Below are 25683 nucleotides of genomic sequence, written 5' to 3'. Positions count from 1 at the left end.
AACTTTTAAGGATAAAACCCCCCAACTTTTTTCTATTTACACAAAGCTTTTTAGTGTAAATAACAAAACAAACGTAAATTTAACAACATATATTTAAATAAATAGGTGTCTTTCTGAGTACGTTTTTTAAAAATATATTTGCAGACCTTTAATAAAACTAATAATAATGTCTGTGTCGAGCTTCCGCTTGGTATGAAAGAATTACAGGAGCCAAGATAAACCGTAGCAAGTCGGTCGGACTGCGGTTGAGCGCCTGTAGTGGCAACGTAAACCTTCCGGCGCCCTTCAGCCCAGTTCAGATCCTCGGCGTGTGGTTCGGACCGGCTCTCCAGCTCGACAAAATTGGTCGGTGGTACAGTCAAACGTGGAGGTTTCGGTCAACTCGTGGCTTCCTAGGAAACTTTCCTTACAGGGTAGAGCTGAGGCGTGCGCCACGTACGTCTTTCCTCTCATCCTTTACCGACTGGCCGTACTTCCTCTGCCAGCACAACACCTAAAAGCTCTCATCGAAATCTTGTCCTCGCTCCTTTGGGACAGAGGAAGACACTGGATGAGCAGACAGGTCTGTATTAAACGCCTGTGTGAGGGAGGCTTGGGAATGCCGGACAAAGTGTCATCGAGACGCTGAGAGGCTGGCTTTCCTGAGCCACTATATGCAAGAAGATCAACCGTGATACCCCGTGGTTACTGCTGCCTTTCCCGACCTCGTTCTCGACCCCTCTGTTGAGAGCAGTCGCACGCCGTGTTTAGAATTTTCCTTCCTAAAAGACTGCTGAGCCGCGCTAAAACGACTACCAAGGTCCAGCAACCTTGTGACTGCTACCCGTAGAGAACTCCACAGGGATCTAGTGAGGGGGAGGCACCGACGACCCGCTATGCACGCGTTTGGGTTGGCAGCAGATTGAAATCCGCTCCACGTGGAGTTGGGCGCCAGGTTCGAGTCATCTGAACACTTCGGAGTTCTCTGACCTGGCGATTAACCCGAAATCCACTTTCACTCAACAACATACAATGCAGTTTTGGGTTTTTGGAGTCGCCTGCTTGTCCCCGTACTGGAATAACGACCATAGAAACGACTGATTACGCTTTCTTCGATTGTCGCGAACTCCGCCAGTACTGGCCGTATGTCAGCGAGGTGACGACTCGCATAGATCCCGAGCATCCTCGCTCAATTATCGTATCCAATGTCGTTGACAACGTGAGGCAGCCGTGAGACAGGGGGGAAAAATGGTCTACATTACGATCCTAGCTGTGGCGAGAATGGTGATTTAGACGTCGCGTCTGCAAGGTGGCCGGGGGGTATTATCTTTTTCTGATCAGAATCTGATCGCTTTCTTTAAACAACCAACTACAGGTGAAGATTAGATGTGATAGAAGAAGGCTGCATGACGTGGCATTTGACAGAAGATGGATACATGTAGCAAGTCTTGTGTACGAAAAGGGGTCAAATTTGAATGCGTGTTCCCTGCCTAGGTTTGGTACGCGCAGTTCCATCAAGTGTAATCAATTTTTAGCCTCCTAGCTAGCCCAGTGAATGCTCCATCCCTCCCCAACTAGGAAGCCTCCAAGATCCCCCCTCATATCTGCAATATTTCTTTTCATCCCTTACTCTAAATTTCACCGATCTTGGAGAGAAAGAAATTAATCACTAACACCCTCCCCCCCCTCCCCCAAGATTTTTTCTTTTCTCCGTTTCGTCCCATTTAGAGGGCACCTCCACTTAGGGACTGTTTCCTTTACAAACCAGAGCAGAACGGGCGGTGTATCGACCAGACGGGGTTGGGAGGTCCCACTAACTACTTTTGTATTTTTCTTCCACCGCCCTCGACATAAAATACCATTATTGTTATCGTTTTTGTTTTTACACGCAAATAAAAAATGTTTTAAAGAATTGGGCTCTAAGTATGACATCCCCCAGTACGAAAGGGTGAATGCGGTATTATGGTGAAAGAAGATACTAGCTAAGAGAAACTTTTGTTTAGTTCTGGAGTGACAAGGATGACAAACGATCCCCAACTCCACCCCTTTTGAGTTGGCCGTGTGCCCAAGGTTTTGTTCAGTTTGAACTTACATTGTGATTTTAGCCTGAATAAAAGATTTAATATAAGTGTAGTATCTGTTTCGGTAGATGCTTCAATAAAAGACCATTGCCCATGTGGTAATCAGTTTCTTTTTTTTTTACACAGTGATCACCACTTATCAAGGCCCGGAAGCCACTCAGGGATAAGGGTTATTGCAAGTACATTACGTTAGTGTGGAGATTTGATGAAGTGTTTACTTAAGGAGGCGGTTCATTAGGAATTTGTTAACATTGGACTTGAAGACATCCAAGGTGTAATCCGGTGGGAAGCAGGCAGACGGAACAGAGTTCCACAGGCGTGCAGTTCTAAGAAAGAAGCTTTGTTCATGGAATCCACGTTTTGATCCATTGATAATGGTTGGGATAGAACGCACACTTCTGTTCAGGATCCTATTTGTTATTTTCCAAAGCTGGTGGGAACCAAGCCGCTGATCAGCTACCTTGGATTTAACAGACTGGGCATATAGCTCTCTTGCATTTTTATTACTCTTTTACAGTGGTTGCTGGCATTCTTGAAAGCAGCTTTAGTCTTAGTGCATCTATTACGTTGGTAGCTATGGAAAAAGTGATTTCTGTGCGTGATAGCAGCAGCACATTCTGGGGAGAACCATGGCTGGCTGTTAGGTTTTTGTTGGAATTTTTTAGATGGTATGAATTGGTCTATGCCTATAGTTCTGGTCCATGTAGGGGCAACCCTATATACCAAGAGGCTCTCACTACCAGCTCCATCTTCCCTCCTCTCGGGGAGCTGGCTCCCTTTCCTTTTTTCCTCCCATTTCCATATTAAAAGCGGCCCCATGCCTAATTTGATCTCGTGGGGAAGCAAATAAATACCGATCAGATCCGCCCCGGGAGCAGAAGGAGGCTCCCGAAGTGCGAATGACGCTACCAGTCATGTCGAGGGAGTTCCAACAGGAACAGCCGTGTCAGCAGCAATTCAAACAGCCGTTCTCGGTGCTAACCAACCAGCCCTTATCAGGGCTAATAAGTTTTTCTACCACTAATGCGATTCACCACTGCTTGCCCCCTGAGACCCACCAGTAGCGAACTTCATTCCAGCGGCTCCTGCTCACTCTTGCGACCTTCAGTCTCCAGCAGCTTCCAGCGCCTCCTGCACCTTGCTCCTCCGACCTGCAACCTCGCCTGCACCTTGCTCCTCCGACCTGCAACCTCGTCTGCACCTTTCTCCTCCGGTCTGACACCTCGCCTGCACCTTGCTTCTCTGGTCTGCAACTTCGCCTAAACCTGGCTCCCTACTGATCGTCCGTTCCTTAACACTGACCCCACGTTCTCAGTGTCCAACGACTGTTCTAGATTGCTCCGAGGTCCGACCGATCATTCCAGACTCAGCGAGCAACCTTAAACCACGCCACGTCTAACGTATCTGTTCCAGGCCTCCAGTCCTTAGCCTCCTGTAACATGCGATTTCCAGACAACCAGTATCCAGATCATACGATCTCAAACCCCATTTCATGCTTCCTTTACAAATATAAAACGAACCCTCATCTTTAACCAAATAACCTGTGTCTGTTATTCTTCTTTGCCTTTTTGCCGTTTACTTTTGCCTTTTTGCCGTTTATTTTTGCCCGTGTCTACCTTGTTAGTTGTTGGGTCTATTGTCCCCGGACTGTCGGCCCCACAACAAATGATTTAAATAAAACGGCCGACTTTTTGTTAATGTAAGGACATCCTATGAAGGTTAATGTATCGATATGCAGCTCTGTTTATCGGAGCTGTGTTGTCAATAAAATATATATAAATATGTTATTGTATATATATATATATATATATATATATATATATATATATATATATATAAGTGAAAGTGTCTGTGTGTGTATATCTGTGTGTCTGTGTGTGTAAATTTCCCTACGCAATAACTCTGTCAATTTTAAGTCTACAGACTCGAAATTTGATATACAGGGTACTGAGATTTGGAAAAATCGATGTGATCGGTTTTCGGTCAGAAATTTGGCGATTAAGGGGTCAAAGTTCAACGATTTGACCTTTGAGAACTCTACGAAACTCCTCTAACAATTTTGGGTCTAAACACTTGAAATTTTAGATATAGGCTCCTTGGACATGGATCTTACTTAATAACTTGATTTGACCCCAAAACAATCACTTTTAAGGGGTCATAATAGGCGTATAAGTTAAAAAAATTAACCGCTTTTTTTTTTACTCAGCATACACCTCCAAACACCCGGGCAACGCTGGGATGAAATGCTAGTATATATATATATATATATATATATATATATATATATATATATATATATATATATATATAATAAATCCTAAATGAATAATCTTAAATGATTAAGTTCCTCGCGATATAGTGGCAGGGAAAGTGAGTTATGAGTTACATATTATAAGGCCAAAACATAAGGGTACTCTTAGATTTTGATGTTGGTAATTATAGTTTAGACTACCTATTGTAAAATTGTTAAGGGGTGATTAGTACTACTAAAATGTGGATATAAGAAATATTTTAAGGTGATTCTTGGGGGAGTGTTTTAACGGATTTTTATCCTATTTTTGTTGTTGCTATTATGATGCTTATTAGAGTCCATTCAGTTACTGTTAGGGTTTTGATTAGGGAGTTATGGATGGGTTTATCAGGGTTGGAATTTTGTGGGCGGTAGGAGGCTGTGGAAAGGTGGATAATGTGAGTTAACAAGGATGGTGATTAAGGAGCCTATTAATACAAATTGTGAGATAGGAAGGTATAATAAAGGAGGGATTTAATCATGTTACATATGGATGCCTATAAAAGCTATATAAAAGTGCATAATAAACTATCAGAAAATATTTAAATATAAGTTTAATATTTTTAGAAAAAACTTTGCAATAAACATAAATGCAAAAAAAAAAAAAACACGGGGAAAATTATTCAATTCAGACGAACATAGTAAGCTTTGTTTATAATTATTGTGTTAGGAAATTTGGAATGCTTAGAGAATAATTATATTGTCGCCCACTACTTTTTATTCAATCAGTTATGAAAAATGAAATTCGTTTTTGATGTCCTCTTTAATTTGTTGAATTATTCATTAGCCTAATTTTTTTTTTCGTAAGGTACCTAATCATTATTTTTAAACAAAAAAAAAACGCATGGAAAGAGGTCAAAGTTTACAATTCTTAAAACAGAAACATAAATTAATGCCATCACGTAGCTGATGCTGTTTACAGAAAATGACGCAACGGTTCTACAATTTTCGTATTTTATGAAAATATGAATTGTGCCATTATTCTGACCAATACAGTTTAAACGTGTTTTTCTGGGTGGAACGCTGATTCCAGTAAAATTGAAACCAACCAGATTTAGTTAGGTACGCCCCATAGCTGAAGTAGAGAGTTTAAATACGACTTAAGTAGAAAGGTTTAAGAATTTGTATGCGTTTATAGATAACCGTATTACTATCATAATAGACAAACACAGAGAGAAAGAAAAAGATTTAAGTTGGTCTTAAAAAGTTTTAACTAATCGAAGGAAACTCAGGATGAACGAAGTAGAATTTTATAGTTTTTTGTGTGTCATAAATCAATCAAACTTGGATGCATTACCCAGCAAAAACACAAAATTATAGTTTGAAGTAAACTATTTCTAGTACAGAGAAATCTAAAGACTCAGAATTACACTCTCGTGTATAACAATTTTTTCAAAATTGACTGGAGCCCATTAACTCTTGTCAAAATATACAAAATGTATATACCGAAAAAGAGGAGATAAAGCCAAAACTAAAAGAAGGATTTTCAGAAATATTTTTCTGGTGGATCAGGAAAATGTAAAAACGTGACTAATAAGTTTGAATTAAAACTAAATATTTAAAGTTTTTTCAGAGAAACTAATTGTTCCATTCGCGTCATTAAATCAAACTGAGCGACCTAAGTTACTTCATATAAATACCGCTAAGATCTGTACAAATTCGAAATATCTCTTTGATGTTGAGTCTGCACTTGTAATTTTTCAACAAGTAATTGACTAAGCAGACTGGAACTTGCTACTGTGTATATACAAGGTATCCAAAAAGTCATGTCTGTTTTTCAAGCCCCCCCCCCGTAAAAAAACGCTTCACAGTATGTGTAACTTATGTTTAGTCTTTGAAGTAATCGCCATCAGCATCCAGCACCTGATAACTCGTCTTCAACTGTTCAATCTCCTTGCAATAGGGTTTTCGAGGAAAAGAAGAACGCATGACCTTGGCGCAAGTCTGCTTCATTGGTGAAAAATTTCTCACGAAGATGATTATTCAGGAAGTGGGAGGGGTAGTAATCAGATTGCGCAAGATTAAGTTAATAAGGTGGATTGCACAAAGTCTAGCATCTAATTTGCTGTATGGTATCTCAAACCACTCGTGTCATATACAACCTGGCATTGTAATGGTGGAAAAGCATACCTTTGCGCTTTACCACTGCTGACTCCTTCTGGCGCAATGCCTCTTGCACACGTTCAATTTATGCAAGTATAGGATTCCAGTAACCGTATGGTCAATTCGTAACAATTTATTAGAACAACTTGATAAACTCTCCAACAGACACAAAACATAATCTTGTGTGGGTGCATTGCGGTGTGAAGGGCAGCATTCATAGGAGACAACTAATATTTAGAACACTTGGGAATTTTGTATAATATCCATTTTTCTCCACTGGTAAGCACCCGATTGAATAAGTGTACGGTACTGTGACAAGAAAGTACAACTGATGGCCGGGCATGGTGCGCGTGTTTTTGTAACGTCTGATGTTTTTTTTTACATGGGGGTCACGACTTATCAAGGCCCGAAGGCCACTCAGGGATAAGGGTTATTGCGTGTACAGTAATCAATGAGATAGTATTGTAGTAATCATTAATATTGGGGGTTTTGATAGAGTGTCTTACTTAAGGGGGCGGTTTGTCAGGAGTTTGTTTATGTTGGACTTGAAGACGTCCAAGTTGTAGTCAGGTGGGAAACAGGTAAACGGCAGAAAGTTCCACTGGCGTGCAGTTCTAAGAAAGAAGCTTTGCTCATGGAATCTACGTTTGGATTTAGGCACAGATAAAGAGTGGGGAAAATTATTGACAGTAGTTTCAGCCAGACGGGTGTTTCTCGTGAGAGATTGGCGAGGGGGGACGAGGATTCAAGCTCAGACGAGCACCTGCCATGGAAATAGCGATAAAACAATGATAGGCTCGCAACGTCTCTTCTGTGGGAGAGATGTTGCAGGGAAGAGAAAAGGGCATCCCCCACTAAACCACGAAGTCTATTTTGTACTCTGTCAAGGCAGGATAGGCTGTTTTTAGCAGCTCCTGCCTAGATCTGACAGCAGTACTCAATCCTTGGATGTACTTGGCTTTTATACAGATAGAGAATTGCATCAGTAGTGAGATATCTTCTGGAGCGGTAGAAGGATCCCACCATTTTCCCAGCGTCCCTGGCAACAGATTTGATGTACATGTTCCATTTCAGATCAGGAGTAAAGGTCAAACCCAGAAGCTTGTCAAAACATGGAGCCTCTCCAAGACGAGAGCTATCCATTTCAATTGATGCCAGATAGGGATCAGAGCTTTGATGATGTAAAGATAGAAGCTTGGTTTTTGGATGCATTAAAAGCGACCAGTCACCTCTTCCCCCATTGTACCACGAGCTCAAGATCAGAGGAGAGATAATTAAAGAGAACTTTGTCATTTACGGCCTTTGATGTGTTGCCATAGATGACCGTGTCATCAGCATAAATGTCAACGAATGATTTAAGTATGTGTTTTGGGAGATAATTGATGTAGATCAGGAAGAGAGTTGGACCCAGGATAGACCACTGAGGGACTCCAGCATTAATACTGTGGGCCTCTGATTTCTGCCCATCAACCACTACTCTTATGAGCCTATCAGAGAGAAATGATTTAATGATTGAGAAAACATTTCCGGTAATACCGTAGCTGGAAATCTTGTGAAGTAGACCCTTATGCCATACCTTATCGAAGGCCTTTGATATGTCAAGAGCAATTGCCCTAGAAAGGAAACCTTTGTCAAGAGATACACTAATCCTGTGTGATATAACCGTTGGCACATCTGTAGATCTTGCAAAGCGGAAACCATATTGCATGTCACTAAAAAGGTTGTTTGTGTTGAGGTGGTTGACGACTTCTTTATTTAATATGGATTCGAACAACTTACTCATGACACACAGGAGACTTATTGGTCTGTACTGAGAGGGAGGTGACTTTTCACCCGAATTCTTAAATACAGGGCATACTGATGAGGTTTTCCAGGGTGTTGGAAAGCACTTCTCCTTAAGGCACTGCTTAAACAGTTTTGTAAGTATGGGGGCAAGTTCTGGTTGGAGCTTTTTCAGCACTATAATTGGAATTCCATCAGGGCCAGTTGCTTTACTGGAATCAAGGTTCTTGATTAGCTTGGCAACCTCACACACATATATTTGTATGTTGAATAGCGTGTTGTCTGTTATAGGAGGAAATACAGGGAGTTTATGGTCATTGTCGCATAGGGTAGAATTAGCTGCAAAGTTCTGGCCTTGTCTGATGCTGACGAGATGACCTCAGGTCCATTGATGATAGTTGGGATAGAACGCACACTTCTGTTCAAGATCCTGTTTGCTATTTGCCAAAACTGGTGGGAACCAAGCCGCTGATCAGCTACTTTGTATCTAACAGACTGAGCATATAGCTCTCTTGCATGTTTTATTACTATTTTACAGTGGTTGCTGGCAGTCCTGAAAGCAGCTTTAATCTCAGTACATCTATTACGCTGGTAGCTATAGAAAAAGTGATTTCTGTGCGCGATGGCAGCAGCACATTCAGGGGAGAACCATGGCTGGCTGTTAAGTTTTTGCTGGAATTTTTTGGATGGTATGAATCGGTCTATGTCTATGATTAACCATACTATAGAGGACACATACTTTTTAAACATGGAATGCAGAGGTAAATCAGATATGAATGTACGGAAGCTATCCCAGTCAGCCATAGAGTATCGATATACAGTACGGTGGAGAGGTACGTCTGAAGACTTATTACATTTCATTTTTATTTTAACTGCTACAACAGAGTGGTCAGAGGATCCCAGAGGAGATAGAACGGAACATGAACACAGCTCAGGGGAAGTTGTGAGGAAAAGGTCTAGAAGGCTTGCATATTGACCGGGTGTATCGGGCACACAGGTGGGTTCGTGAACAATCTGAGTGAGGTCATAGGCAATGGCAAAATCGTGACAAAACCTCCCCTCGTCATCGGTTTTATTTGAGTGGGTCAGCCATTCCACATTATGGACATTGAAATCACCGCAAATGTGAATGTTAGCCAAAGGATGAGCAGACAGGATGTGGTCAATTTTCTCAGATATGCTCTTAAAATAGTAACTCCACTGTTGTGGGGGCGATAGAGGGCAAATATAAATGCAGTGGTGTAAGCTAGTGCAACCCGAAAGCACATATAAAGTAAATTAGGGTCTTCTCTGGAGATATCCTTACCACATGGAAAGCCATCTTTGATGTAGGCACATATTCCATGCCCATGGCGATCTTCTACTTCAGATTGTCCGAATAAGAAAACTGTTGCTGCACGTATTTTGTATACATTTCAACTTCGTTCAATGGCACCCCCAAACAAAAACAAACAAACAAAAAAAAACAGAACCTTTTTCGTTATCTAGTAGATGATATTTGAATGATCAGTAAAAGTGTAGAGCAACAGAAATCATCCATATACGAAGTATTTAAATGAATGCAGAGCAATATGTTTTAATTAAAGGATAGAAAGTGCGGCATTTTTATGCAAAAATAAAATATCTTCGTTATATTATAGACCAAAATGTTAGAACATCAGATGCAGAGCGAGCGAGTGTGACGAAAAATGTGCGCGCTCATGAAAACGTATCATCACTACGTCTTATTTTATTGGTTTATAAAATTATTAGAATGTGTTCATTCGAAACATTCAAGATTTACTAGTGCCTCTTAATGAACAATGAAAGAAGAAAATGATTGAATCTGACGCCAGAATGGCATAAAGTAATTGAAAAAAAAATTCATATCAGAATTATTTTTGACGTAATACAATCTAGATCTCGAAATCATTATAGATACTTATACTAATACGTGTGACATGGGAACATGCACATTATACGAAATGGAAGTAAAATCTCAAGCATTTATCGCTCACGCGTCTCATACATTTGTACATGCAAAAAAGAGTTATCCACAAATCGCGAGTGAAGCATTGCATATTACTTCTGCAGTCATCAAGTTTCATTATTTCGTTTACAAAAGACATTTTATGTTTCAAAATGACGATAAACCACTGTTAATAATTTATAGGCTAAAAAGGGTTCACCGACGCACAGTACAAACATACTGTAGGGAACAATTATCGTAAATTCCAAATAGAAAATGGAGTAATTTATTGTAAAAAAATCAGTCGTGCTGACAGATTATTAATGTTTGTCATAAAATATGTTGAATGGCTTGAAAACACAGTGATTAACTCTCCACAAACTTAGGTAGAATAGCAAATACATTGTGTAACGCAGCTTCCAGTCACAATATAAGAATAAAGGACTAAGGAGTCAGACGACGATTTGAAATTAGCATAAAAATAAAATAAAATAAACAATAAAATGTAGTTGTTCCTACAGTATTACAGAAATGAATACTAAAATAATTTCATGTTAATTACCCAGGCATTTCGGGAATGAAAAGGCTTATAAGAAGTTATATGTATTGGACAATCACAGACAAATATATTGAAAATGCGATGACATTATGTAAAAGTTGTGCTTTGGCAACAAAGACATCGCCTATAATGTTAAGACCCTGACCGAAAACTGATTAACCGTGATCTAGGATCCACATAGATTTTGATGGCTCACTAAATAGTTTTTACATGATCTATTCTCCCGGTTCAAGGCCGTTGCTTATATTGTAAATAATAAAGAAAAGCAATTCGAAGCTAATGAATTTAAAATATCCTGTTAAACATTTGTAGTGGGGCATATCACGATCGTGCCATGCCATACGAGAAGTAATGATCAGGCAACAAGATTTGTAGATACGTTCAAAATAGCACATAAAAACGCGATGTGTACAACTACGGAATAGGTCATTAAGAATTTTGAAGGTATATAGGACGACCCGAAATAAGTATTCCATCTTTCATAACGTCGGCAGAAAAATGATTTAAGTTGTGTTTAATTGCCTGTCCATACGAAAACGATAAGTGGGAAAAATTACGAAGGAGCGCTTCAAGGTTGTAGAACATTTTTTTCGGGTGTCCAAGAAAAACAAATCCTACTGGGAAATAAGAATAGCCAATAAACTGATTGGAAACATGTTTACATCGTAAAAGGATCCAAATTTATCCATAAAAACATATGGGCCAAATGAAGAAACGATATTCAGACGCTGTTGAGAATAATACCTCAGAGAACGAATTAATAGATACCGGGTTCAACATATTTTACATATACATTTTGAAAACAGGTTCTGGGCAGCAAACATAAAAAAGAAAGCGTTAGATTACGGACTTAATTTAAATAAATCTTAAAAGAAAAAAATTAATAATCGCATATAGAGCAAACCTAGAAAGTGAAGTATAGTGTGATGGTCATCTACTCAATTTCCTGAATATATGGATTTCCTAGTCATTATGTAAAGAGAAGATTACGAAGAAATCACGACTCAGTCTCAAACAGTCTTTTTGCAACTAAATATTTTGTACTTTTATAAATACACACTCTTGCACATATACCACCATATTGTCTTGTGTATTATCGGCCCTTAAAGATCAAATAGCTTACTTCCATGTATATTATTTCAGGTGAATCATTACCAGTTCAACGCTATGCCATTCAATGTAGAAATATCACTGATGGTGCCCACAAGTTATGTCAGTTTTGCTTATACATTTCCTAAAATTTCGTAAAATCGTGATTTTTAAAACTATTATTATGCACTCATTGCTCATTGATAATAACTGGTGATGTACCTGGGATCTGGGGGTATTAGAGTACTTAAGATTTCCAACTCTTCAGATAACAATTAAAAATAATCTTTGAGTCATCGCAACAGTCACTTACCATTGATTTCTCACTGGTCATGACTAGGGCTATGACAACAGCATATTCGTTTCATTGTTTTGACTCTCGAGTATATATCTGGCACAGTTAAACTCAATTAATCAACCGAGAACCACATCACTCTATATAAAAGCATATAAGTTATCAACGGATACACATACGAGAGTCAAAACAATGAAAAGAATATGCTTTTGTCCTAGCCCTAGTCATGACTATTAGTCTTTTCTGAGAATTGTGTAGCAATCAACCTTCCCAAGCTCCCAGTTCCCTCCTCGCCCTTCCAGTAGAAATCTGCTTACTTATTATTATTATTATTATTATTATTATTATTATTATTATTATTATTATTATTATTATTATTAAAACTTGTATGGTGTTTCTTACCAGAAAAAAACAAAACAAAATATACGTATTGATTTTACATTTTATTATGACTTTCAGACTTTACAAGTGTATTAGAACGCTGCAGTTTTTAAAGAAAACGAAAGAGAAGCTTCCATCTTTTTTATTTAACTTAATGGATATCCATATCTTTAGTCAAGGCTAAAACATTTAATGGTCTAAGTATGCGACTACTTTAGCGTTGCAGGACAGTTGATGTTAACGTTGTGGCAGCCCCACATTGATAGGTGAATTTTTCTGTTCAATGGAGATTTTTTTTTACACAGGAATCACCACATCAAGGCCCGGGGCCACTCAAGGATAAGGGTTAATGGGTATACATTAGTGAATATGATTATAGAGTAGTAAACATAAGTAGTGGAAATTTTGTAAGTTGGATTACTTAGAGGGACGGTTTATCAAGAACTTGTTTACGTTGGACTTGAAGACAATCAGATTGTAGTCAGCTGGAAAGCAGGCAATGAGTTCCAGAGGCGTGCAGTTCTAAGAAAGAAGCTTTGTTCATGGAATCTACATTTAGGTTTAGGCACAGATAAAAAGTGTGGGAAATTATTGATAGTGGTTTTAGCTAGACGAGTGTTTTTCATAAAAGTTTGGCGAGGGGGGATCATATATTGAAGCTCAGCTGAGCATTTGCCATGAAAATAACAATAAAGCAGAGTCAGGCTCGCAATGCCTCTTCTGTAGGAAAGAGGTTGGAGGGAAGAGAAAAGGGCATTCCATCTCGGTATGCTGCATCTGAACGCATGTGCAGTTCCGCTTCTACAAGTTCTGGTTTGTTTCAAATTAGAAGTTTAAACCCTGGGCTGGTGATTAAAGGACGAGATCTGACTCTATTCCATAATTACGAACAACAAATTCCTGTCGTATCAAAAAGGATAAGGGAGATATTTTTTCCACAATATGACAAAAACGAAGAACATGGTTTCAGATAGAACCGAACCCTCCGAGCAGATATACTATGATGCAATTTGTGGTCTTTTTGACTAAGGTCCACACCAGCAGACTTCATGTTGTTATTAATGCATAATGTTCGCTTCATCAACAAATCTGTAGGAGTAGTTCTTGTAGTTGTGTATTGTTCTGTTTGGTATGTCAGCAAAAACATGATAGATATATTTTCGGAATTCCTCCTGACATCTACTTTAGGCCATTCTTGACTAGTCAAAATGAGCATTCAGCTAGACCATTTGCTTCCTAATAACGTGGGCTTACAAGCTTGTGTCTGATGCTGTTTTGTCTTTTGAACCAACTTTAATTGGTGAAATTTGGACCATTATCGCTTACCAGGAGATGCAGTCGACCGTGAGTCGCAAAATAGCACTTCAATCGTTTGATCGGTTGATGTAGCTGTATTTGCTTTTACACATATATTTTAAAAGTGTATCTGATATAAGCATCATTCATAAATAATAATTTACTTATTAAATTATATCGACTAAAATAATGGCCCCTTTATTGGAATATAAGCTAATTATTTTAATTAATTTCTTCGAGAAATTCCGATTGTCTGATATTGAATAATATTGCTTTTGTGCGTTATAAAAACATTGAATTAATTCCAGGGATACATTGGGAAAAGGAAGCTAGATTTATTCACTTACATTTACAATTGTTTCTTTATCACAAATTTTTAATTACGAAAATGTATTCAACGAAAAAAATGAAAACGAACACTGTTAAAAGGTAGTATTAAAATAAAATGGATTTTTTTTATCTAATGCTAACTATTAATGGAAAATCAATACACTGTTTACATCTATCTACATTACATAGCAATAGCTGTCTATTCCTTAGTTTTGCAATAAATACAGAAACGGAACCGATACTCTGTAATGCAAAATACAACTTCATGATTTTCAAACGAAAAGCTGAAGATATCCCCGTTAGAAGTGAAAACATACTTAATACCTACAGCCTCCATATATTCGCATCTGCATGAAATCTGCCCATATACCTATTTACTGTATTATACACACTGAACACGACATAGCTTATAATTTTACTTCCAATTATACCTGTACTGTATTGTACACCATATCAAAAATGACGTTACTTGTATCTACATTGAAGATACATCTTAACCCTCCTGCCATCTAAAACACCCAGAGCCTGGGCAATCACATATTTAGTTAATTCTTAATATCAAACCATCCTGTAACGCGTTATCTTATTCCTAAGCCAACATAAAAATAAGGAAAAAATCTAAATTTAAAGGAAAAATATTAAACCATATACTAACTCCATCCAACTAACCTGTTGCAAATATAGCTGCTTCCACTGCATGAAATTTTACTCCCCCTCCCCCAGTAACAATGAAATAGTAATGTCACTTTGAGGAGTGCAATTTATCAGTAGATATATAACTTTTACATACTAAACCAGTACATTAACTACCCTCTCGGTGCTGCTGGGCCTGTCGATCTTCTCAGGTCATCCGTCTAGGAGAAGGAAAACTCTGAAGCTAAACCTAAGAGAAGGGAGGCCTTGACAACCTTCCTAGAGCTGGTGATTCAAACAAATTACCGGTCTGCAAACCTAAACTGCTTAAGGAATAGATAGGCACTGCCTATCGCCCGGCTTCCATACTCCTTCTTTGCCTATTAGCCAGGCGTAGAAGTCGAATCACAGTGATTCGACAGAAACACTCAATGGTCGATCTTTTTTCCTAACTAGGGCAATGAACGGTGTTTTCCCCTCTCCCGACGCAACCCACCCCTCTAAACTGGACGCTTGGGAGTGCATGAATGCCAAAATGCCAGTTCAGATAGATTGGGTTGACCATCGTCTGATGGGTTGAGGGTACCAGATTGACAGTTCCTGGCTGCTGTTCCGGACTGATAGTACTAACTCTTTGGTAGCGCTTAGAGCGGCTGCTCCATCAACAGTTGAATAATATCGGGATGTTTTCAGTGCCATGTCGCGCATGGAAAATGGGCCCTGCACTCATCCCCGGTGGGCTTTCCTGAAGCCACAATCCTAGTAGATGGAGGGTCAGCTGATGGTCTACTTTTATTGCATGTCTAGTATTCTGCATAAACACTTGTTCCGCACCCCTGCCTAAACTGAAACTCTAAAAAGAAAAAAACAAAAGAATGATGACAATACAATCTAAAATTACGCTTAAACCAGGACAAAACTCAAACAAAACCAAATTGCTTCCTCCCTTGAGGCATGCATTTACGACCATCTGTGGGCTAAGAACTAATTCAAATGACATTGAAGCATTTCTCCTAACAAATACCCCGGATATCTTAGCACTAAGTGAGACTAACCGACACTCCTCCATCCCCTCTACTACTATGCCCGGATATCTCCCACTCTGCCGTAAGAACTTTGACAGACATATGCACGGGCTTGGAGTCTATATTCGAAATACCCTCCTCTTGACTAGAGAAACAAAACTAGAAACTGACGATCAAACTTTTATGTGCTTTAGACTTAACATGCAACATAACATTAGTTTCTTTTATTTTCTCTACCGCTCTCCCTCAACCCAGGAGTGTACCTTAATAAACAAAGTCTCTGGCAGCATAGATACAGCACTTTCCCTCGACACGAGTGCATGTATTTGGTGACTTCAATGTTCACCACAACAACTGGCTTGGATTTTCTACTTACACAGATGCAGCTGGTAGCACAACAGATATATTCTCTATATCTCATTCCCTATTACAGACGGTTTCCAACCCATTTCCCTGACCAGCAAGAACAACACGCATCACTGTTAGATCTGTTTCTGACCACAAATTGCGTTACGAATGCCCACAGCCCACTTGGAAATGGTGATCATGTAGTGATAATAGTTGAAATCGCACTAAATTCTAGAGCCAAAACGGAAGAGCCATTACTCAAAACAACAAGATATTATAAAAAGGCTGACTGGGAAGCCATCAGGGACCTTATCAGAGGTGCCTCATGGTGAAATATCTTCTCACTTCCTGTTGAACAGTGCGTACATGAGACCACTGAGTGGTTCAAAACAGCAATTGAAGCACATGTTCTCACGCGGAAGTTTTATAGCAAGCCCCATTCTCCCCAATGGTTTACTTCTACTTGGGCAGCTGCCATCACGCAAAGGCAGCATGCATACCGCAGACTTAACTGACATAAATCCAGTTCAAATAGACAGAAGTATATAGAAGCCAGAAATAACTGCAATAAAGAAATATCGACAGCTAAAAGAGAATTAACTGAAACTACAAAAACGCATCGAAAGAACGAAATTAGGAACCCGTGACTTCTGGAAAATCTAGAACAGTGTAGTAAATAATTGGCAATCAACAATTCCCCCACTATCTAACAATCATGAAGTTGTTTGCTCAGCAACCAAGAAGGCTTATATGCGTGCCAGTCGGTTCGCCTTCAACTCCACACTGGACCCTGCAAATCACCCCCTCCCTGACTTTTCTTTGCGGACAGACGCCACACTAGACTATCTGGAAATCACCCCATATCAGGTGCATGATATCATAAAAAATCTTGACACTTCAAAAGCATGTGGACTAGATCTCATCCCGGCTGTGCTATTAAAAAAGTGCTCCGCCAAAGTAGCGCCGGTTCTCTCCAAACTTTACAACAAATGCCTTAAGGAATCTTGCTTTCCTGCCTGCTGGAAAACTGCTTCTGTGGTACCAGTTTTCAAGAATTCTGGTGAAAGAACGGACCCAGTAAATTACCGCCCCATTAGCCTCCTCCCACTTTTCGCCAAAATATTTGAGTCCATTATTAACCAAGCTCTAGTCCATCACCTTACAGATGTTAAACTTCTGACCGACCAACAATACGGATTTAGGAAAGCCCGTTCAACGGCAGACATCCTAACTCTAGTCTCAGAGCATATATACCATTCATTTGACAAAGCAGGGGAGGGTAGAGCGGTAGATCTAGATATATCTAAGGCTTTTAACAGAGTATGGCACGAAGATCTTCTCAGGAAAATCAGATCATACGGTATCACTGGAAAATACTTAACGTATTAAATCCTTCTTAAATAAGAGAAAAATCTAGGTTGTCCTTGACGGTCGTACATCTAAACAATATGATATAAATGCGGGAGTGCCTCAGGGGTCTATCCTTGGACCTCTATTATTTCTAATATTCATAAATGACCTCTCTGACAAAATTGTCTGTGAGATGGGTATATATGCTGATGACACCACTCTCTACAACTGACACGACAGAAAAACAAATGAACACATATCTAGAGAAATGGCAGAAACACTAGAGGATGACCTCCGAGCTGTAGCGGAATGGGGACTAAAATGGGTGGTCACATTCAATGCTGCTAAGACTAAACTTGTTTCCTTCAATAACTACAAGAAACCTTCTCTACCACCAATAGTAATGGCCAAAGACTTTTTATCTGAGAGTACATCTTTTAAACTCCTCGGCCAAACGTTCACAAGAAACATGAATTGGAAAAGTTACATTGAGAGCATTGACAGAAACGCTACGAAAAAGATAGGTTCTCTCTACAGTGCTATTAGCTACTAACGTCCGAAAGCATCCTGTACCTTTATAAGGCCACCATTCGCCCATGTATGGAGTATTGTTGTCATATTTTGGCTGGTACATCTGCTACTAGTCTCAAAAAAGAGTCGCCAACCTAATAGGTCCTGAACTGTCATCTAAGCTTCAGCCTCTGTCCCATCGACGTAATGTAGCATCCCTCTGCCTGTTCTACAAGTATTAGAATGGTGAATGCTCCGACGAACTGCAAGCACGTGTGCCCCCTCGACGTAAGTACCCCCGTAAAACCCGACAAGCAGCAAAATCCCACCCCTTCACAGTTGAGATCTCTAGATGTAAGAGAGCCTTCTACACTAGTAGTTTCTTCCCCAGAACCGCTGGACTTTAGAATTCCCTTCCGAGTTCCTGCTTCTCCAACTGTACTGACATGCTGAGCGACAAGGAGATATCTCTTCAGATTTCAACACTTATCAACTATCATGACTGTATCTCAGCGACCCTGATACCTGGTCTCAATCTCTTTTAGACCCTGATGAAATCTCTCTCTCTCTGTTCGTCACTCATTGAACCTAGATTCTCAGGAAACCTGTCAATATGTAAAAATAGGTAGTGCAGCTTAACGCTCATGTTGCAGCCCAGGTTTCTGAAAGCAGTCAGCATATTGTTGACAAGTTCTGTGTAGTTTCTAGCCTTATTGTTGCCAATAAAGTTTTTCACTATCAGAAAAATGCCTTCTACACTTTCAATTCCACTTTGTCTATTGTGTTTTCGAACTCTGTATCTCTTATGAGCTGCTAAATCTGAGGACCATTAAAGATATCAGCTTCCAACTTCTCCATGATCAATCCTGGAAAAATCTGCCAGAAGTAAGTGAAGCAGTCACCATACTTATCTAGTGCTCTGATGAACTGCTTCATTAAGCAACGGTTGATGAGTAGCAGTGGGAAACGTATTCTGTCTGTCCACCAAAGGGTCATTGATGACGTTCCTTTATTTGCAAGGTATGAATTCCTCCTACACATGCCAGTCCTTCTTCATGTACGCTAAGCACCAATTTTTGGAAGATTTCGAGGTTTTATGACTTCAAACGGAAGTCATAAAAATCATAAGACCCAGAACCATCGGATCTGAATACTTCTTGTCATTAAAATAATCATTCCCAATCAAAACGATTGTTCGATTTGCAAAATGCTCCATTCATGTGTACATGTGATTTTTTTTTCAATTTAGCATAAAAAACAACACAATATTAAATTATTTGCTTAGTGTTTATTTATCAAATATTTGAATTAGACGTATATGAAAAATTGAAAACATGCTTTCTACACAAAGGTTTTTAAATACATACATACAGATGATATATGATATTTCATTTTAATAGCAAATTATTTCGCTATAAAAATGTAATATTTAATTTGATTCTTAATTTTAAAAGGCTTCGTGTAGGTTTTGTGAATATATTTTAAAATTACGTTTTCAATTAATAAAAAGCAAAATAAAAATTTTGGAACACATTTTCTGCTAGAATCTTGTTTCCTTTTAAGAATAATTTTTCATGAAATCTGAAAATGAGTCATACTAGTTACATAATTGACATCAATTATTTAATATAAATTCATTAATTAGTCCGCCACTCAAAATGAATTAAAATTTCATAATTATATGATGTTTTATAATTAAAATATTTTTTTAGATTTGTAAATCTTTCGTTATATGACGCAATATAATTGATAATTTTGAGGTAAAAAGTGCAGTGATTTCGGTTGCAGACGGACGCTAAATCTCCACTACAACAAAACATACCAGCACCCCTATAATCTAACGTCAGGAGTCGCCATTGATTACAACGGCTTCTAATTATATATTTCCTAAATGTCCTCCTTATTTCACCTTTATTTTTCATTTCTCTCATTTCAGGTTAATTTGTTGTACTTTATTTTTTTCTTTTTATTTTTCATTCTGTCAGAAGAGTTATTTCCCCTTATTTAATATATTTTTTTACTTCAATTTTTTCTATTCGTCCTCTTCCTCTTCCTTTCATTCATTCTTACTATCTGTATTTTGTATTTTTCTTTCTGCATTATATTTTTATTTTCATAATTCAGTTAATTTATTAATCGCGAGCTTATTTTCATTAATTCATTCTTATAATATTTTTTTCTTTTTATCTTCCTCTTCTCCTTCGTTTGTTTTTGTGTATATTTTTCTATCGCTTTATTTTAATCGTTTTTTCTTCTACATTTACATTCTTTTACTTTCTTTTCATCTTTATATTTTCCTTCTTTTCCTTCTTTTTCTTTTATTTATTTCACTATCTTGCTTATTCCTTCTCTTTTCCTTTCCTTGTTTTTCGTTCTTTCCCTTATTCTTTTTTGTTTCACCTTTTCTTTTTTATTAATTTTTCTCTTCTTTCCTTTCCTCTCTTTACTTTCCTTTTTTATTTCTCTCTTTTCTCCTATTTCTTCTGTTCTTTCTTTCCCTCTTTTTTCCTCATTCCTCTTCTCACTTCTCTTCCCATTCTTCTTCTTTTGTCTTTTTCATCTTCTCTTTATTCTTTTTCTTTCCCGCATCCCTGTCCTTCTTTATCTTTTTCGTTTTTTCTTTCTTCTTCTTTTTCTTCAGTTTTCCTCTTAATTTCTTTTTCTATCTCTTTACGCCTTTCTCTTATTTGCCAACCTTTATGAATGTCATTGTCCACTCTTTCACTTTCGAATCCGTTTCACTTTGCGGCTTTGTATATCATGGCGATCTTTTCCACCACACACACAAAAAAATGCATGTTTAGACATGATAAATTTCCGCCCTTTCTTTACCTGACGCCAGAAATTAAAATATTTTTCTTTTTCGTTTTTCAGTTATACGAAACAAAGAATTATTTATGAGATACACACTGGGTAACGCATGCGCGTATACTTGTCGGCAACAAAATGTAGCATCAACGATCTTTTACGCTCAAAAAGTTTCACGAATGATCGAGAAAAGAAGCAAAAAGTGAAAAATAAAAATTAGTAAATCTACCATTCACCATTCGTCCGCATTTTTTCTCTTTAAGTGGAAAATGTTGTATGATAATAAAATTGTGTTAGCGTTTAATTTTCACCCGCATTGGATAAGAAACTGCGCGTCATTATTTGTATTTTATTTGTTTTACTACAGAGGATGATGTTCCCAAGGAGGTGGGAAGGGAGAGGATGTTTTCTCTTGCTCAGACCGAAGTACAACTCACCACCATTGACTATTTTTAAACGTCTTTTTATCTCTCTCTCTCTCTCTCTCTCTCTCTCTCTCTCTCTCTCTCTCTCTCTCCTCATTATCCATATCTTCATTCTGGTTCTCTTTGACTGCCGAGATTGTAGCAACAAATGTCAAAAGTGAGGGAAACAGAAAGAATGATAGAGGTGAGCAAAAGAAATGTGTGTGTGGAGGGTGTTATGAAAAGCCAGCAACGAGAGAAGCGCACATAATAACACTTACCATTCTACCTCTTACTCATACGCTTAGCGAACGCACTGAAAGTAACACAGCCCGCGTGAGCGTTCTTTTCAATGCGCTGTAGTTAGTCAGTCACTTAACATGGGGGTTAGTAGCGTTACCAAACGACTGAGGAGAAGAGGAAAGCTATAACTTTTAAGTTGCGTCGGACTACACATCAAAAGAAAAAAATATGAAAAAAACAATAACGCCGCGATTTGATTTCTTCATCGGGCGAGGGTTAATTAATTCACGACTGTATGATAATATTAACAGAAATAAGTTGAAATTATAACGAGGGATAGATATTTTAGACATTTCAACTAAAGAAAAAGAAGAAATAACAGATTGTTATTTCAGTAGAAACACAAAATGAGTGAAGAACCAGTTCAAATGCGACCCAGCAAAAAGGCGAGTCGTTTTGCGAAACGCAAAAAAGATCGAGCGAAACGTGCCCGTTCAGACGGATTCGTGTTGGGTCAGTCTTTAGCCGCATCTGACGAGGACGAAGATGGTCAAGGAACTGGAAATTGCGATAAACCAGAAGAAAGTGATGCTACCATATTTCTTTGGTGGATTCGAAACCCTACCGTCCAAAGTCTGGGAAAGTTATGTCGCGCTATAAAATGTAGTGATGCAGATTGGATGAAGGAATTTTTGGAGTTTGATGGACTCGGTTTGTTATTCCAATGCCTTCGGCAACTAACTGAGGTACGAACCCCGCATCTTAGTGACATGGTCCTTCGGATGGAATGTACAATGTGTATCAGGGAAGTAGCCAATTCGAAAATTGGTCTGGATTGTTTGCTGAGGAACAAGCACCGAAGGGACAACATTTTTGGGCGGAGATTTGCGGCAGGTAAAATAGTTTTCATAATTATAAATCTTTCATTGTTTTTTTTTTCTTCTGGTCATATTATAAAACGAACCCCAGTTATCAACGCGGTGAGTTATTAAAATGCTTTTAAATAAAGCTAAATATATTTCAGTTATCAAATTTTTACATATTTTTTTATTTTCATCAATCTGTTTCTCTTATTTTATTGTCTGACCGCACGTTCTACTTTTTCTCAGAAAGTTTTTGACTTATCTAGCTAAACTTTTGTATGGACTTTCAGCATGATAAAGTGTCGCGAACCAAGTATTATGGTATCAGTTTGATGAACAGTTAGGTTTTAATAGGGACTTATTACTACAATACCACATTTACTTTAGAAGTTTTACGCGAAACTACTGGAAAAATTTAGCTGAAACTTTGTATTAAGCTTTGTAATTATATAGTGCAGCGAACTTATTATTATGATGCTCGTTCTATGCACAGTTATGATTAATAGGGATTATAATTTAATGCAAAAATTAGCACAAATTTAACCATATTCATTCATCAATTTGGCATAAAGTACTCATTCTAAGTCAACGGACCATATGTTTTACCTGTTTTAACCAGTGTTTTAGCGCGTTAAAAGTCTATAATTTATCTATTTTGTACAGGACTCCAAACCTAACAATTTGTCTCTGATCTTTTACAAAATATTTCTCGAATTTTTCTTAGATGCTTAGGAAATTCAGGAATATTATTTTCGTGATAAAGTATGGAACTCATCTCAACTTTTAAATAAGAGTTCATTTTACAATGCATTGACGTTTAAAACGAAAATGTTTTTAAAAATTAAGAGAATTATTACAAAAGTTTCTTTTTTTCTAAAACCGAAAACTTCGCCGTCTAATCTAATATATAAAATGCTATATATCTGTCCATTTATCTGTCTGTCTCCATATTTTCAAACTTTATCTCTTCCGAAACTAAAAGTCGTAGAGCAGCTCCAAGGGCTTCAAATGATTGGATTTTTTATGGGTCGTTATTTTATTGGTATTTAGCCGGTTAAAATAGTTTTTAAGGGGTCAAAAATAGGTCAAAGTTGAAAGAAATCATTATACATTTTGTACATTCATCTTATTTTTAATGTTTAATTTTTAATTAGTACGTTTGTGTGTCACTTTGGTACAACGATAACGTCAACAGTTTTGTATGCTACATTTTCGGTTTCGATTCTAGCTGGTAGCACCCAAATAAGTTTTTTTTAACTTTTGAAATCACGACTCTCTAATAATATATACTAAATCTGGATAAATTAAAATATCATATTTAAGCGTATTTTACGACTGGGCAAAGCCCGACGCCTTCCACTAGTCTAATATATAAAAGGCTATATGTCTGTCTCCATATTTTCAAACTCTATCTCCTCCGAAACTAAAAGTTGCAGAGCGGTGCTAGGGTCCTCAAATAATTGGATTTTTTTAAGGACTGTTCTCTTATGGGTCTTTAACTGGTTAAAATAATTTTTAAGGGGGCAAAAAAATGGGTGAAAATTGAAAAAATCGTTATACATTTTAGTTTATTTTTAAATTTTAATTTTTAACAGTTTCCTATGCGTGACACCTTGGTAAAGTGGTAACGTCACCAGCTTTGCACACCACAGGTTTTGCTTTCGGTTTCGATTCTAGCTGATGGCACCTAAATACTTTTTTTTTTACTTTTGAAATCATTACTCTGTAATGATATATACGAAATCCAGAGAAATTAAATATCATATTTAAGCGTATTTTATGACCGGGCAAAGCTGTCCCCTCCTCCGCTAGTCAGGAATACACAGAAGATATGATTGGTAATAATTTTTATCGTTTTTTTTTTCAACTAATTTCATTCTCTGATTGCAACTAAAGTTTTGTTATGTTTTTTATCCTTAAAATTCAGCTACAAAATTAGATTTTAGCAATAATCATGAAATCGATGATAATATCTCATTTAATCAATCAATACACTTGTATTTATGGAAAATATAGTTATTATGGTATTAAATAACAACAAACCAGATCCAATTAAAATTCATCGGTTTTCTAAATACATCTGTATAATTTACTATTACTTTCAAATAATAAATACCTATCAGTGTTAATACTATTTTTTTTTTTCGTGCAAAATTTTTTTTTCGTGCAAATAATTAACATTTTCAGCTAAATATTTTTAATAAACAAAATAATACTTTTCTTCTTTATATGGCAATGTAACAATTTAAGTCTATTAAAAGTGATAAATTTCCAATGTATTTTTACTGTACAAATAATTGTCAGTTAAATATTCTTAATCGGTGGAGCGACATAATTTTATTTTAGAACAATTCATTTTAAAATGGATAAGATCAGAATTGTTAAGTTTAAAGATACTAAATATAACACATATGACTATATTTGCTATTCGGACGACTTATTTTTTTAGGATATGTGTGAAAAGTGTTAACGTATGTAAGAACATGAAATGCCTTTGCGTGTTGTTATGCAGATTCTATGCAAATCAACACATATTTTCGTATGAAAATTACACGATTTAATTTATTTTCGTCTTCAGAACAGTTTCTAACTGATCAAGTCGGTTTATTAAGTCGATCCTAGTTTTTTAAAATTATTTTTTAATTTAAACAAAATTCATATCTACAGCAAACACAAATTAAACGATATTTTTGTAAAATAAATGAATATCAAATTTATGTTACACTTGGAAATTTTACTAAAAAGAGTTTGATCTTGTTATAGGGCTCGATTTTTATTCTATAACCGGACAGAATAACAGACAGACAAAAAGATAGAGACACATTAGTTTATTTGAAATATATTCAGTATCTTCTTTTTTTAATCCTTTATTTTATTCTTGCTCTTTTCGTTTTCTTTTTTCTTTCACTTCCTATGGTTTTTTTCTTTCTTCTACTTTTCTTTTTGTTTTGTTTTTGTTCTTTTTCTTCCTTTCCTGTCTTATGGTATTTTTCTTTGTTTTTTTTTTCTCACTTTTGTTGTTGTTCTTGTGCCTTTTTCTCCATCTTCTTTCTTATGCCCCTTCTTTCTTTTTTATTCTTTAATAAAATAACCCACAAACAATTGTAAATTAAATATATTCAAATTTTGACTTCAAATTTTCAGCAACCAGAGTGTATTATTCTTTAAAATTCCATTGATAAGAAATGACAATTTGAATAAAAGTTTGAACACACATTTCATAAAACAATCGATGCATGTTTTTTTTTACTTTCGATTTAGTAGAAACGCGATTCGTCTTTATGTTACTTTGCGTGCGTGTGTGTGTGTTTGTGTTTATGTATATATATATATATATATATATATATATATATATATATACTTTTA

General features: G+C 37.2%; 1 protein-coding gene across 1 annotated transcript in view; it reads left to right on the top strand.

The window, feature by feature from the left end:
* The first annotated feature begins 21493 nt into the window (after positions 1-21493).
* LOC145260699 (inverted formin-2-like) overlaps positions 21494-25683 on the top strand; it is a 135318-nt gene continuing 131128 nt past the window's right edge. The window contains exon 1 of the mRNA XM_080119100.1: positions 21494-22348. Coding sequence (XP_079975226.1) covers positions 21862-22348 — 487 coding nt within the window. The 5' untranslated portion in view covers positions 21494-21861. The remainder of the gene's footprint in view (positions 22349-25683) is intronic.

Source organism: Euprymna scolopes, chromosome 3 (genome assembly GCF_053919585.1).
Source record: "Euprymna scolopes isolate OS-2025 chromosome 3, ASM5391958v1, whole genome shotgun sequence".
NCBI classification, from domain to species: domain Eukaryota; kingdom Metazoa; phylum Mollusca; class Cephalopoda; order Sepiida; family Sepiolidae; genus Euprymna; species Euprymna scolopes.
The sequence above is the reverse complement of the archived record's forward strand: the minus strand, read 5'-3'. Positions and strand labels throughout refer to the sequence as shown.